Source organism: Homalodisca vitripennis, chromosome 5, assembly GCF_021130785.1.
Source record: "Homalodisca vitripennis isolate AUS2020 chromosome 5, UT_GWSS_2.1, whole genome shotgun sequence".
In the NCBI taxonomy this organism is placed as follows: Eukaryota; Metazoa; Arthropoda; class Insecta; order Hemiptera; family Cicadellidae; genus Homalodisca; species Homalodisca vitripennis.
Genome location: NC_060211.1, coordinates 170,457,351 through 170,471,389, shown reverse-complemented (window position 1 = coordinate 170,471,389; position 14,039 = coordinate 170,457,351). Strand labels below are relative to the sequence as shown.

At 33.0% G+C, this 14,039-nt stretch overlaps 1 protein-coding gene across 2 annotated transcripts in view; it reads right to left on the bottom strand.

The window, feature by feature from the left end:
• Positions 1-14,039, bottom strand: part of LOC124363149 (serine/threonine-protein phosphatase 6 regulatory ankyrin repeat subunit C-like) — a 101,397-nt gene that overhangs the window by 56,931 nt on the left and 30,427 nt on the right. The window contains exons 2-3 of one of the 2 annotated variants that reach the window (XM_046818289.1): positions 10,590-13,562; positions 5,862-6,718 (exon numbers count right to left, since the gene is read on the bottom strand). In XM_046818289.1, coding sequence (XP_046674245.1) covers positions 10,775-13,444 — 2,670 coding nt within the window. In that variant the 5' untranslated portion in view covers positions 13,445-13,562 and the 3' untranslated portion in view covers positions 5,862-6,718; positions 10,590-10,774. Of the gene's footprint in view, positions 1-5,861; positions 6,719-10,589; positions 13,563-14,039 lie in introns of those variants that run through there. The other variant, XM_046818290.1, reaches the window with a different exon arrangement.

The window sequence follows — 14,039 nt, the reverse complement described above, 5'->3', positions numbered from 1 at the left end:
CAATATGAAGGTAAGTACCAAGTTTCATAACTCTATCTTTCATGGTTTTTACTTGGCATTGATAAATAATTCAGAACCTTCCTTTATATAGATAAGCTTGATACACTAAATTGGTTACAAAGAACCGAATTCTGTCTGTTTGAATTCACTCTGCTTAAGATATTTACAGTACCATTTTAAAGTTTGCCTTGTGCTGGGATCAAGAAAATTATACCAACGAAAATAAACTTTGATCATAACGAGTCTTCTTTGGGCTATTTTAATTAACTTTTGATCTAACCATATTCGATTAGATTTGTTGTTGTGTACATTTAAATTCACAGCTTTGTACATTAAGGTTCTTTTTTAGAACAACATATGAATAGTATTTACATTGTATTAGATGGTTTATTGATCATTGGTGCAATCTAAATTAAAAATTGAATAATAACTTCGTCTTTGCAATCTGCATTACACTTTATATTACGTGTTCTATCTAGCGCAGTCTGCTGGATCCAATGTAAAACATTCCAAAATCAACAAAAATAATTTATAAATAAAAAAATAATGTAATAAACAATTTAAATTGGACCAAATTGTAAATATAAACCATTTTCGAATCCACCTGAATACACACAAAAAGTTTCATTAAAATTGGTCCACCCGTTTCACAGGAGTTCAGTGACATACACATGCACACAAGAAATACACACGTGTGTGCGCGCGCTCACACAATATATATATATATATATATATATATATATATATATATATATATATATATATATATATATATATATATTTGTTAATTATCCTACATGTTTGGCTGTAATGTTAAGACAAAACAAGATAAACCATACAATTGAAACAGGGACTTGCTTTGCTCAGTCAATAGTACAAGTAAACTGTAAGCATAAAGTGGTATAGGCTAGTATAAGAGAGCCATATGCGATAAAACAGGTAAATGAAACATTCTCATTAACAAAAAATATTTAATATAAAATCTTACACGGTTAAATACTCTGTATTTACATAACATATTGCATAAAAACACAGCTCAGATCAAAATTCATATAATTATAATTTGTATAAATTATCTTATCAACAACAAATATTTAATATAAAATCTTACACGGTTAAATACTCTGTATTTACATAACATATTGCATAAAAACACAGCTCAGATCAAAATTCATATAATTATAATTTGTATAAATGATCTTATCAACAACAAATATTTAATATAAAATCTTACACGGTTAAATACTCTGTATTTACATAACATATTGTATAAAAACACTGCTCAGCTCAAAATTAATATTTAATTATAATTTGTATAAATTATCTTGTAAAAGTAAAAACATGGTGTTTTACATTTAATTAGGTTAAAATAAAGTAATATTTTGTAATTAAAAAGATCTTATAGTTTTCACTTAACTTCCAATGCGTTATGTCCAAAATATGTATTGCATTAAAGAATACTAGTGCAGAGTCATGCTACTCAAATTTTCTCAAGTAATACCAAAAAGAATTTGAATTAATTTCTACTTCAGTCTTCATATCACAGTCTTCTTTTTAAATCACCATCACTAATATTAATCAACACAAGCTTAGAATAAATATTAGTTTTTATCACAGAAGTCTTTAGTGAAGTATATAATGTGATTATTATTCATGACCGAAACTAATGATACATACACAAAATACATTTACAAAAAGCAATAATTTATGGTTTTATAAAATTAATTTTATTCAGATTTACCATCAACTTAAAGACACAAGATATTTATTGGTCATTTTAACGTATAAATAAATGCATTGACAAAATTTATACAGGGTGATTCATGAAGTTCTCCCCCCCCACTTCTACAGCACATTGTACTAGTAAAAAATAATGAAAAAATTTTATATAAACATAGGTCTGAAAACGCTTCGATAGCGAGTTACAACTAGCGAAAGATTTCGCCTGAATTCCCGGGTAAAGAAGTAAAATAAAGCCATACTGAACTTTTGCAAAGGTTAATTAAGTAAGAAATATCGTGGATTCTTATGTATTTTTACCTGATAAAGCTAATAAAATAGGTTTCAGAACTGTACCTGTAGTAGTTTTTGAGGGATTCAGGGTTAAATGCAAAAAATTGGGGCACGAAACAATGTTTTTTTAAGTTTGATGTACAATACACTTTGTTAAATTGGTTATAAATACATAAAATCAACAAACATTAATTGTAGAGAATTTAATTCTAAGAAAATTGATATAATCAAAGTCTAAAATAAAACAGAAATAAGTACCAAAAAATCGATTTTATTCAGTATAATATATTACTAGCTGTAAAGAAATACCGTACGGTATTTAGTTAAAATAAAACAAAAACAAAATGTTTGTTCCTTAATGATGAGATAAATTGAGAAAAACAAGATTAACTGTTAAATAAATTTGTTTTGTAAATAAAAATATCATGTTTTATTACGTTGTATTTTTTTTTTTTTTAATAAAAATTTACATCAAATGTTCGAAAAATAAATGAAGCAAACATTTTCCCATTATTGTTTACTAATCATCGAAATGCAGTTTTTTGTTTTATTAATTTCTAAGTTGGTAACGCACGAATAACAGCTTATCAACAATGGTATTCTGTACTGTTACGTTAGAACTGTGTATTAGTGGTGTTTTGCAAGCTACAGCAAGGAGATCGGGTTCTGTGAATCGTGTTATTAAATGCAATTTTTCTGTGAGTTATAATTCGATTATTTATTCAGCGGAAAAATGCCTTACTTATTTACATCAGAGGAATAACGCTGATATGGGTTTTTATTTTGGGTTACTGTAATGGTAATGCTAGAGCTGCTGTAGAAGAATATGAACTACGTTACCCTAATAGAGGATTCCAGATACCAAAACAATTTCAGGAACTTTTCGTACTCTTCGGGAAACAGGATCACTACCAAGTACTAGAACCAATTATGAACGAGCTGTCCAACTTGATGATGATATTGTTATTAATGCTGTTCATCGCAGTCCAGGTGTAAGTACACGACGCATTTTTAGGGCGGATAGGAGTTTCGCAGTTAACGGTGTGGAGGTCACTTAATCGAAACAAATTTTATCCGTTTCATAAACAAAAGGTTCAACATCTACAGCTAGGGGATGGTCCGCTTCGCTTGGAGTTTTGCAACTTTTTGAATATTAATAATCAACTCTACAAGCGTATGTTGTTTACGGATGAGGCACAAATCACTCGGATGGTGTCAATAACTTGCACAATGAACACTCATGGGCAGAAGAAAATCCACATGAGGTAGTGGAACAGAACTTTCAACACCGATTTAGCGTCAATGTCTGGTGTGGCCTTTTGCACAATCGGCTGATTGGACCTTTCATATTACCTGGACGCCTAAATGCTGAGTTCTATTTGCATTTCCTTCAAGAAGAGTTGCCGCAGCTGTTAGAGAATGTCCTTTACATCTCAGACAAAATTTGTACTTCCAGCATGGACGGAGCACCTCCCCACTTTTCACGTGCCGTTTCTGCTTACTTAAATCATCAATTTCCTGGACACTGGATTGGTCGTGGAGGGCCTCACCCTTGGCCACCAAGATCACCAGATCTATCTCCATTGGATTATTGCATCTGGGGATGGATGAAAGACATTGTATACAAGACAAAAGTGAATTCTCGTGATGAATTAATTGCCCGTATTATGGATTCGGCTGTGCAGATACAGGGAAGTCCTGAAAAATTAAGAAACGCAACAAAAGCAATACACAAACGTGCTGCAAATGTATTGATAATGATGGCCTCATTTTCGAACATCTATTATAAAAAGGTGCGTACGGTTGGCCCAACCTGATTAATTTTGCTTAAAACTAGTAATGTATTACATTGAATAAAATCGATTTTTTGATACTTATTTCTGTTTTATTTTAGACTTTGATTATATCAATTTTCTCAGAATTAAATTCTCTACAATTAATGTTTGTTGATTTTATGTATTTATAACCAATTTAACAAAGTTATTGTACATCAAACTTAAAAAAACATTGTTTTCGTGCCCCAATTTTTTGCATTTAACCCTGAATCCCTCAAAACTACTACAGGTACAGTTCTGAAACCAATTTTTATTAGCTTTATCAGGTAAAAATACATAAGAAATCCACGATATTTCTTACTTAATTAACCTTTCCAAAAGTTCAGTATGGCTTTATTTTACTCTTTACCCAGGAATTCAGGCGAAATCTTTCGCTAGCTGTAACTCGCTAACGAAGCGTTTTCGGACCTATGTTTTATATAACATTTTTCATTATTTTTACTAGTACAATGTGCTGTAGAAGTGGGGGGAGAACTTCATGAATCACCCTGTATACTACATAGTTGTATATTGTCCAATAATAATGCTCTCTATACACAAGCTGAGACTGGGCATAAGTATTACATGTAATGTAGTAATCAAGGGTGATATGACAAACATTTGGGACTAGAATAATAAATGAATAAATAGTGTTAAAAGCCTTATGTTATTTTCAGTCTTCTCATTATTTAACAAGGAACAGTTGGCTGCAAACAGGTCTGAGACAGTACTTAAAAGTGTTATTTACAATTCAATTTTCAATTTCAATACATTAATATCTAAACCATGCATTACAAAATTTGAGTAGTTAGCATAAGAATCAGTTTCAATGCTACAATTTACTGAAATTAAAAACAAATAAGGGCCAAAGTCAGAGCCTTCAGGTACCCCACATATCACAAGGTGACCCAAGCAAAGCCCATGTCTTCAAAAATGTTGGCAACTAAGGCACCAATGGCGTCAGTGGTACTGCAACTTTCTAAAACCAAACTGAGAGTTGATAATGAAACCGCAAGCTTCAAAATAACAACTTACCTGATCAAACATGATGTTCTTTATGACTTTTGACAGTGTTGGGATCAAGGAGACTGGTCTATAACTACCCGAATTTCTCATGTCTCCATTCTTGTGTGTAGGAGTGATTTTGTACATTTTAATATCACTGGGAAAAATACCTAGACTCAAACATGTATTTATGATAAAGAAAAGTGGTGCTGCAATAATATCACCAACATGCAATTACGCACGCAGGTGGCCAGTCTTTAGTGTGGGACTCCCCTAAAAACGGGTTTACCCACTAAAAAACCTTCTCTACTCTTTAGGATTCTAACCTGGGATTGTTTATCACATTACGTCAGGCTAGGCCTAAATTTGGCTTAAGCCCATAGGGCTTTCTCCTTTTCCAGCCGCTCGGCCAAGGGATCTGGGCCACTTCACGGTCCAGATCGGGTTTCTTTTCCAGGAGGTTGCCCCAGACGAATTGTGACAAACAATCCCAGTTCCCCTCATCCTCTATAATCTTTTCACAGACAGTGTCCACCAAAAAAAATAGTTTTCTTGTGGCCTCCAGGCGAGGCCTTTCCCATCACGGACAGCGGAAGGTGTGTTCCACGTCGTTGGGCAGTAGATGCAATCCGGTGAACCGGTCTTACCCATCCGGTTCAGGTACGACTTGAAATAGCCGTGACCTATCTTGTTTAACAGAAGTAAGTGCACTCATTAAATATTGATGATTCAGAATGTTAGGTTTATTGTTACTAGATCTAATTTTACTACAGAGTCAATGAAAAATTCATTTAGGCTATCAACACCAATAGGAATGTCACTGCTTCGAGATCGACTCAGCCATTTTATTACTGACAAGGCTAGTTTGTATGTATTACCTGAATTTTCTATTAAACTAGTATTATAAGCTAGTTTGGCTTCTTTAATGCGTCCTTTGTAGGGACGAAGCATCATCAATGGTACATTTAAACTTTACAATTGCAATTAAAAGTGCGCTCTATCACTAGTGAATTTTGATACAAGGTTTTTGAATCTGCCATATTGCAAGCTCATTTTTGAACTATTACAAATATTTTGTTTACATAATTTAATTTATATGATCATATATAAAATATGAAATTATAGACATTATAAATATTTTTAAATGACATGCAAAATTTTTTAATAATAATGTATGATAAATATTGTGTTTAAACTCTTTAGTTGTCTAAAATTTAACGATTTGTTAAAATTTTACTTCAAGTAGGAGTTTTCCGTTCTTTTATGATACAAAATTGTGTTAACATACCAAAAATACACCAAAGAAAACTAAAATTACTTAGAGAATAGAATATTATTATTATATGCCTAGTGTGCTCATATAAATGTGTTTAAAGAAGCAGTAAATTGTATTACAATTAACTACATCTGAAATAACTTAAAAATTCATGATCATAGTAATTAATATTGTTTATATAGGATTTACAAAAAGGTATTTGTCCTTCAGAATATTTTAGTTACACCAAAGTCTTTCTAAATTGTTTACTAATTAAATACACAATATTTAAAATATTAGCAGTATGTAAATACTGAGTCTCCTTATCAGAAACTGGTATTCGGTAAATTAGCACCTAAAGAAGTATTTGTAACCAGTATTTGTACTCAGTAACACTGAGTATCAATATCAAAAGAAGCAGTGGTAACAAGTCCTTACAGATCTAGCCATCTTTAAGCTAGATGTTGCGCCGGTGCATGTGTTTGTTGTTACGAGCCTTAAGCTATTGACTGCAGGTCCTTTCGGCAAATTTCGGAAGTGCTTCCTAGTTCTGATCCCTTCCACAGTTTCAATGACTTCCCTCCCTGCAACACCTTCTACCGGTGTTGGCAGCAACACTCCTCGTGGATATCTAAAACATCATACTGCGATTACTGATTTGTTGTACATTGAGTCTTAAGATTAGCACGCTTGTCAATATACTAGGGCTTATTTTTAATAGTTTTACACAGTTTTGACTTTTCTAACAGGAAAGTAATTTTGAATGATTCAATAGAACTCGGTCTTTGTCACATCTGTCTCTTTCGGCTCTCTGCTCTCAAAAACTGGGCGAAAACAAGTGTTGAATGGTCAAAGCAATGGAACGGTTCAGCATAGGAAAGGCAGTTTTCGTTGTTGGCATTAGAAAAAAACATTATCTAAACATGCATAAGCACGGGTTGGCTCTGTTATGCCAATACAAATTGTATTGTTTCAACAATTTTATAAAATTATCACTGGTTTTAGTCTTGTGTAATATCAAATTTTAAATTAATGTAACTAACACTAAACATAAGATTAAAGGGAAACCATTGGGGTTGGTTAAAGTAGATTAAAAGAATCTCAAGTGAATCCAAGAAAATTGCTTCAACAACATCTGGCGTGCAATATATAAAATAACTATCATCTTGAGCGCTACTAGTAGTATTGCACAATCTTCAATATCTGCATCTGTACAAATATTACTTAAGTCCACTAGTTTAAAATTGTTATCTTATACAAATATAACTTTACCACCTCTCATGTACCAGTTTTTCTTATAAAGTTGCTAACTTATCGTCTGCTAACTTACATTGACAAAACTAGAAACATGAGTTCTACGGTTGTAGTAGTAATGGGTCCAACAGTGTGTATGTTGTGATTAGATGTAAACTTCCATCCTTATTTATTTCAACGGTACAACACCAATTTCACAAATATTACTAGTAGATCTGAATGAAACCAACAATAGATAATAAGTATACAATAAAACAAAACAATATCAAGGTATTTTAACAGATATGAACTAATTGTAAAACAGAGACTACGTAGCTCATGCACCACGCATCACTTCCAGTCTCTCAGGAAACCAATAGCATCTGTCCGGAAAGAAGAATTCCCGAAGAAATTGACGGAGGAAGAAGCCGCTTTGCCAGTCCTCAGGAGTCTGGATATGCTGTGGTTTTGAGTATAATTAGTTGGCTGAATTAGTACAAAACTGACTTCGAGCGAGTCCCTCTCGGCACAGTGAAAGTCACAGCACCCAGCAGTTTTAATACCTTAGTTTTGATCCCAAGTAATAGGTAGATTTATCTTTAAAACGTTAACTGCAACAGAAGTTTTACGGTGCAGAGCATATAGAGATTATGTGAATGTCTAGTTCAACTCCAGTCAACCTTGCTCTTAGTAATGCTGTCACAGAAGACTCAGCTGGAATCTGGAGTCATGTTTGTCTGAAGAGATAAAAAAGTCAGTGAAAAAGAAGCTCAAAATTAATTCTTTATATTGTTTTAACATCACATTTACTACAAAATTTAGTGTAATCTAGAAGGATTCACTGTTTCTTCAGATGCAGAACTGAGTCCACTACAATGTTTTAGAAACAATCTCTAAGTATAGTGGAGCAATGAGTTTTCTTTACATAATGTAGCTATGGTGGGAAGAGTTGATTCAATGTGAAAGTTGAGTTAAGCTACAGACCATCTTCCTCTTAGTGCAGCATCTGAAATCTAAAGCTGTCTCATACTTGACTCCTAGAATATGGAGTCATATTCATCTAAAGAGATCTAAAAAAATGTCGATGACGAAGAAGTTCAAAATGAACTCTACATTGCTTTGATTACAGAGACTCCTGACTACAAAATATAGTGTAATCTACATGAAGAGGTGTTCTTATTGTACAGGTGTAGGTGTATTGTCCTGCCAACCAAAATTGGAACTTTGAAACTCCTCTCCTCTCTTCTGCCACCCATAGGCTTGAGAACTTTTAGTATGTTACACTACTAAGACTCCAATCATGTCCCATAGTCAGTTTTTCAGCTTATTGATTTTTCTTCTAGAACCCGTATTTGGCCATTCGTTGACTGGACTACTACTTGTCGAAAACCGGTGTCTATAAAAAGTCATTGTTTCTAAATTATATTCTTTATACATATATGAGGAGAATTAAACAAAATAAATTATACTGTAATTTCCATTATTATAACTATTGGTTAATTTATGGTTAAATTGCAAAGTTTGTAATTTTAGAGCAATAACTTATCTACAGTTTGTGCATTTGAAGATGACAGTCACATGTGAAAGTTACTTTTCTTCCAAATAAAAGCCAGAGGGAATATTCTTATTCCATAAACATTTAAACTTTTGTAAAAAAAATACATAGAAAAAATAGAGTAGGTAAAGTTTATCAATCTTTAAAATTAAGATTAATCTTTGATTCAGAGATATGTATTATTAAGTGTACATAGTTAATTTTTCTGAAAGAAAGACTGATCTAAAACAGTTTAAAATAGAATAAACTACATCTAAAACAATAATTAACTTTTGAAAATGAACTTATATGAAAACAAAACTCAAACATCTAAACTAAATAGGCCTACTTAGAAAACTTTGAGTGTGTAAAGCTGTTTTAATATGTAAAGGCAGAAAGTTGTATTTAGCTACTTTGTCATAATTATTCTTATGCACATATAAGCAAATCTACCATAATTATCACAATGTATTCTACTGCTGGAAGCCAATGTTATGAATGATGTTATTTTTCATTATAAAACTGACAGCAATGTAATTGTTTTTCACATTTTATATACTAGTATTGTAAAAATGTAATGGGTTTGGCACTATACATAAAAGTAAAGTAAATCAAATAACAAAATGTTGTAAGTATTCCAAGTTCAAATTTAGTTGAAATTTATCTCTGTATACTACTTTACGCTTTCAGAACTATTGAATAATTTGTATATCTATGAGGTGTGGCTAGAGAATAATTGAGGCTGAAAACAAATTTTACTTACAGATAATTACAACTTTTACTATCCCCTACAATGTACTCCCCTCTATGATCTCTACATAGCTCCAAGTAAATTTTCCACTGTGTTAAACAATTCTGCAGATCATTTTCCATAACTCTGTTCATGACTTCTGTCACTTTTTCTTTTATGGGCTTAACAGTCTCAAATCTTGTTCCTATCAAAGCTCACTTGATTTTGGGGAACAAAAAAGTCCCAGGGGGCCAAGTCGGGTGGATGATCTAAGATGGGAATGTTGTGTTGGGCAAAAATGACTTCACTGACAAAGATTTGTTAGGTGGGACATTGTCCTGGTGGAGGATCGATGACTTGATTTTTCCACAAATCATCTGATTTTCTCCGTTTTGATAATCCCTGTTTGCTTAGAGCTCTCTCTGATAGTTAATCGAGAATCTTGTCAAAGAAGGTTACCGATCTTTTCAATGTTAGCAACAGTTTTTGATGATGATGGTCTGCCAAAATGTGTGTCATTACTTGTGTCTTTGTGGCCATCTTTAAATAGTTTGTCACTCAAAGACTGGTGTTCGTGATAAACAGTTGTCACCTTTCACTTGTAACATCACAAATATTCATACACAGTGTTTTATAGATACTCAAAAGTTTTGGCAATTTAGAGACAAAAGGTTAAGTGATTTAAACTAATGCCAAAGGCAGAAAAAGTACGGGAGCTAGAAGAAACACGAATAGGAGAGGGAGGGTGAGTCATGTTACTAGCCGTACGATATTCAGCTTTAGTGCGTTTGTTCTATGGCTCCACTAATACTAGCCCGGTTATTTTCTAACCAAATCTCATAAACGACAGTTTTAAATTGGCAATGGCTATCAAACAGATTAAACTTAGACTTGGTTATAAGTATGGTAAAAACAACTACTATCAAAAATAAATAAATGTTTTTCTTTATATAATTAAATATCAACACCTTTAACAAAGTTGAACATTTCACAAAACTGGCTTACCTCATATTCTGTAGAATTTCAAAGGTACATTGTACTTTTCAGTTGTTGTGCCATTCTTGTTAATATGTTAAGACACTGTTTAATTTTTAAGAAGTAGTCCAAAAGTTACTTGCTATACAAAGAATTTTAAAATTTTCAGCATTTTTCCACAATAGCATGTAGTTATATGAATTTTTAACATGCACTTATTTGTACAATAAAGTTTTCAATTCTCGGTCACTTAAATAAGACATAATATGCCTTTTCACCTCATTTGGCAATGTTATATCAATTTTAGCACTCACATTTTCTACTGCTAAATCTAACAGTTTACGCCTAGCTTTTGCTCTCTCAAATGTTACTCTCAAAAGCTGAGCATACAATGGAAACTCTAAATCCAAATTAGAAGAATATATCGCTTCTTCCATGGATTGTTTCATAACAAATTTAGGATCCCTGTATTGGGAAAACACATCATAGAGATTATTGCTACCAATTTTCTTTGTTTTCATGTGCTTCAGTTCTGTTAAGCACGTGGTTTGAAATGAATCAAGTGGTCTATCATAAGATTTTAGGAGGTCTGACACAACTTCTTTATTCAAATATAGTTCTAAATTAGCACATTCAGCTTTGATGATAAATTCTGAAAAAATATTTGGAAGATTAATACAATTCTCCCCATAATCTAGTGGTGTTTTCCCTCTATAATCTTTTATATCCATGGTAGCCCCATAATCAAGCAATACTTTAGCACAGTCATCTCCTGTCCACATACAGTATTGAATAACCACGTGGAGAGGAGTTCTTCCTTTTGAGTCTTGAATATCAACTAAAGCTCCTCTCTCTAAGAGTTTTCTTGACAATGACTCTGATCCACACTTAGCTGCATAATGGAGAGATGTGTTTCTTCTCTTGTCCCTCAAATTTACTTTGGCTCCATAGGTAAGTAAAGGATCAACTCCAGCAATAAAATTGTACAATATTGCTAAATGAAGTGGTGTTCTGTACCACTTATCTCTAAGGTTTACATTTGATCGATGTAGTAAAAGAATTTCTGTTACTTCAACATTTTTCATTAAAATTGCATAATGGAGAGGGGTACTTCCTCGATTGTCCTTATTATTTACATCTGCCCCATTATTAATTAATGCTTCAACCAAAGTCTTATTGTTTGCTAAGACAGCCAAATGAAGGGGGGTTCTGTTTTCAACATCCCTGTCATTCACACTTGCTTCTTTCTCTAACAGTAGTTGAACTATTGGTTGAAATGATCTTGAAACAGCAATATGGAGAGGACTGTGACATTTGCTGTTTTTTGAGTTCAAACAAGCTCCATTATCTATCAATGCTTTGACCAGATCATAATCCCCATTTGAAACAGCAAAGTGAAGAGGACTGTTTGTGTCTCTGTCCTTAAAGTTCAACATAGTTCCCATGTCCAACATAACACTTACTTCTGAACCAAACTCTTCTCCACAATTGTAGAGTGCAAGGTGAAGTGGTGACATGTTTTCCTTATTTTTTAGGAAAACGTCGGCACCATTATCTAACAACAAGTCAATTACAGATGATGTTCGGCCCAACACTGCCATATGTAGAGGAGTAAGACCTGCATTGTTCTTTATGTTTACACCTGCTTGCCTTTTAAGTAGGAGCTCAATACATTTAGAATAAAACCGCTGAGAAATGAATACATGGAGAGGAGTGTCTCCTTCATTGTCTTTTATATTTACTTTCCCACCATGATCTAATATAGTTTTTACTTTTTCTAAATCATTCACCACCATATGAAGGGCAGTCTCTCTTCTATAATTTTTCGTATTAACTTCTGCTCCTCTTTCCAACAGTAAGTTAACAGTACATATGTCACATTGGACAGCTCTGAGGAAAGGTGTAGCCCCATATTTGCAGTCTCTTACCTCCAGTAAAGCTCCATTATCCAGCAATATCTCACATATCTTCTTTGACTTAGCAAGATGAAGAGGTGTTTGGCCATCACAGTTTTTCTCATTTACTTTGGCATATTTTGCTAAACTTGTTTTAACACCATAAAAAAAATTTACTCTTACTGCAGTGTGTAAAACTGTATTACCTTCCCCGTCTCTCTCATTTATATTGGCACCATGATTTAACAATGTATCAAATATACCTTCATTCATATTTATAGCAGCCAGGTGAAGTGGTGTAGTTTCGTCACACTTTAAGTTCACGTTAGCACCTTGCCTAAGTAATAACTCAACACCAGCTTTAAAGTCTCTTTTAATAGCAGAGTGAAGAGGTGTCTCACCTTCATTATTCCTGATATCCACCATTGCACCTTTGTTGAGAAGCATTTGTGTAATATCAATGTACTGTCTGCAAATGGCGATATGAAGAGGACTTCTACCTTGTTTGTCTTTGTAGTTCAAATCTGCTCCTTTCTTTAACAATAACTCCACACCCGATACAAAATGTATGTAAACAAAATGATGGAGTGGTGGAAAATCATGCACTTCATTTTCCAAATAAAATCCTTTGTCTATAAGAGTTTCAATCATTTTTAAACATCTTCTTTTAATTATTAAATCAAGAGGAGATTTCCCTTCATGATTTAGTAGATTTAGATTGCCCCCTTTCTCAAATAATTTTTCAAAAATAGTTGCATTGTTTCTATAGACAGCCAAATGTAAAGGAGATCTTCTTCTGTTGTTTACTATATTAACGTCTGCTCCCCTCTCCAGCAGTAGATCAACTGCAGGCTCTGAACTCCTCCAAACTGCTTTGTCCAGAAGTGTTCTTCCGTATTCATCTTGGGCGTTTACATCCTGACCTTGATTTAGTAAGGTTTCCATTTTCTTCATCAAAGAGATCTGTACTTTTTCAGGGACCATTTTCATGTTTCATTATAAACAAGACCACTTTTTTATTTGTTAATAAATTATATAACTGAATTTTACTCATGAAATAACAGCTGTGTTGGCTTCAATAAGAAAGGTTATTATGTTGTTCCAGGGCCTGAAACAAAACAAACTAATAAGAGCATTGTCATTACTCATCCATCCATTGTATGAAATTAAATCCTTCAACAAAATTCAATTTTATGGGCGATAAAGGAAATATTAACATGTTCACAAAAATTTTCATAACTGCTGTAGTGTACCTGATCGGGCACACGCCGGGCTTACGTAAAGTGCGTAGAACATCCGATGGGGTACACGTCAAGCATTTTCTTATAAGTGTTTTTGTTGTTTGCCTGTGTCGGTGTTTTGTGAAATATGAGCTTATGCTTATATAAATACCCCAGACTACTATGTACACTGTTGGTGCACAATTTCTTAATTTTGTAGGACGATTAATTTTTTATGTACCCCTTGGAGTACACTTATAAGCATTGAAAAAATAAATTTTAATATTTTTTTGTGCAACACTTCTGAAGCCCACATACTTTTTTCATTATACTTAATACATTTAACGTTGAAGAAACAATTATGG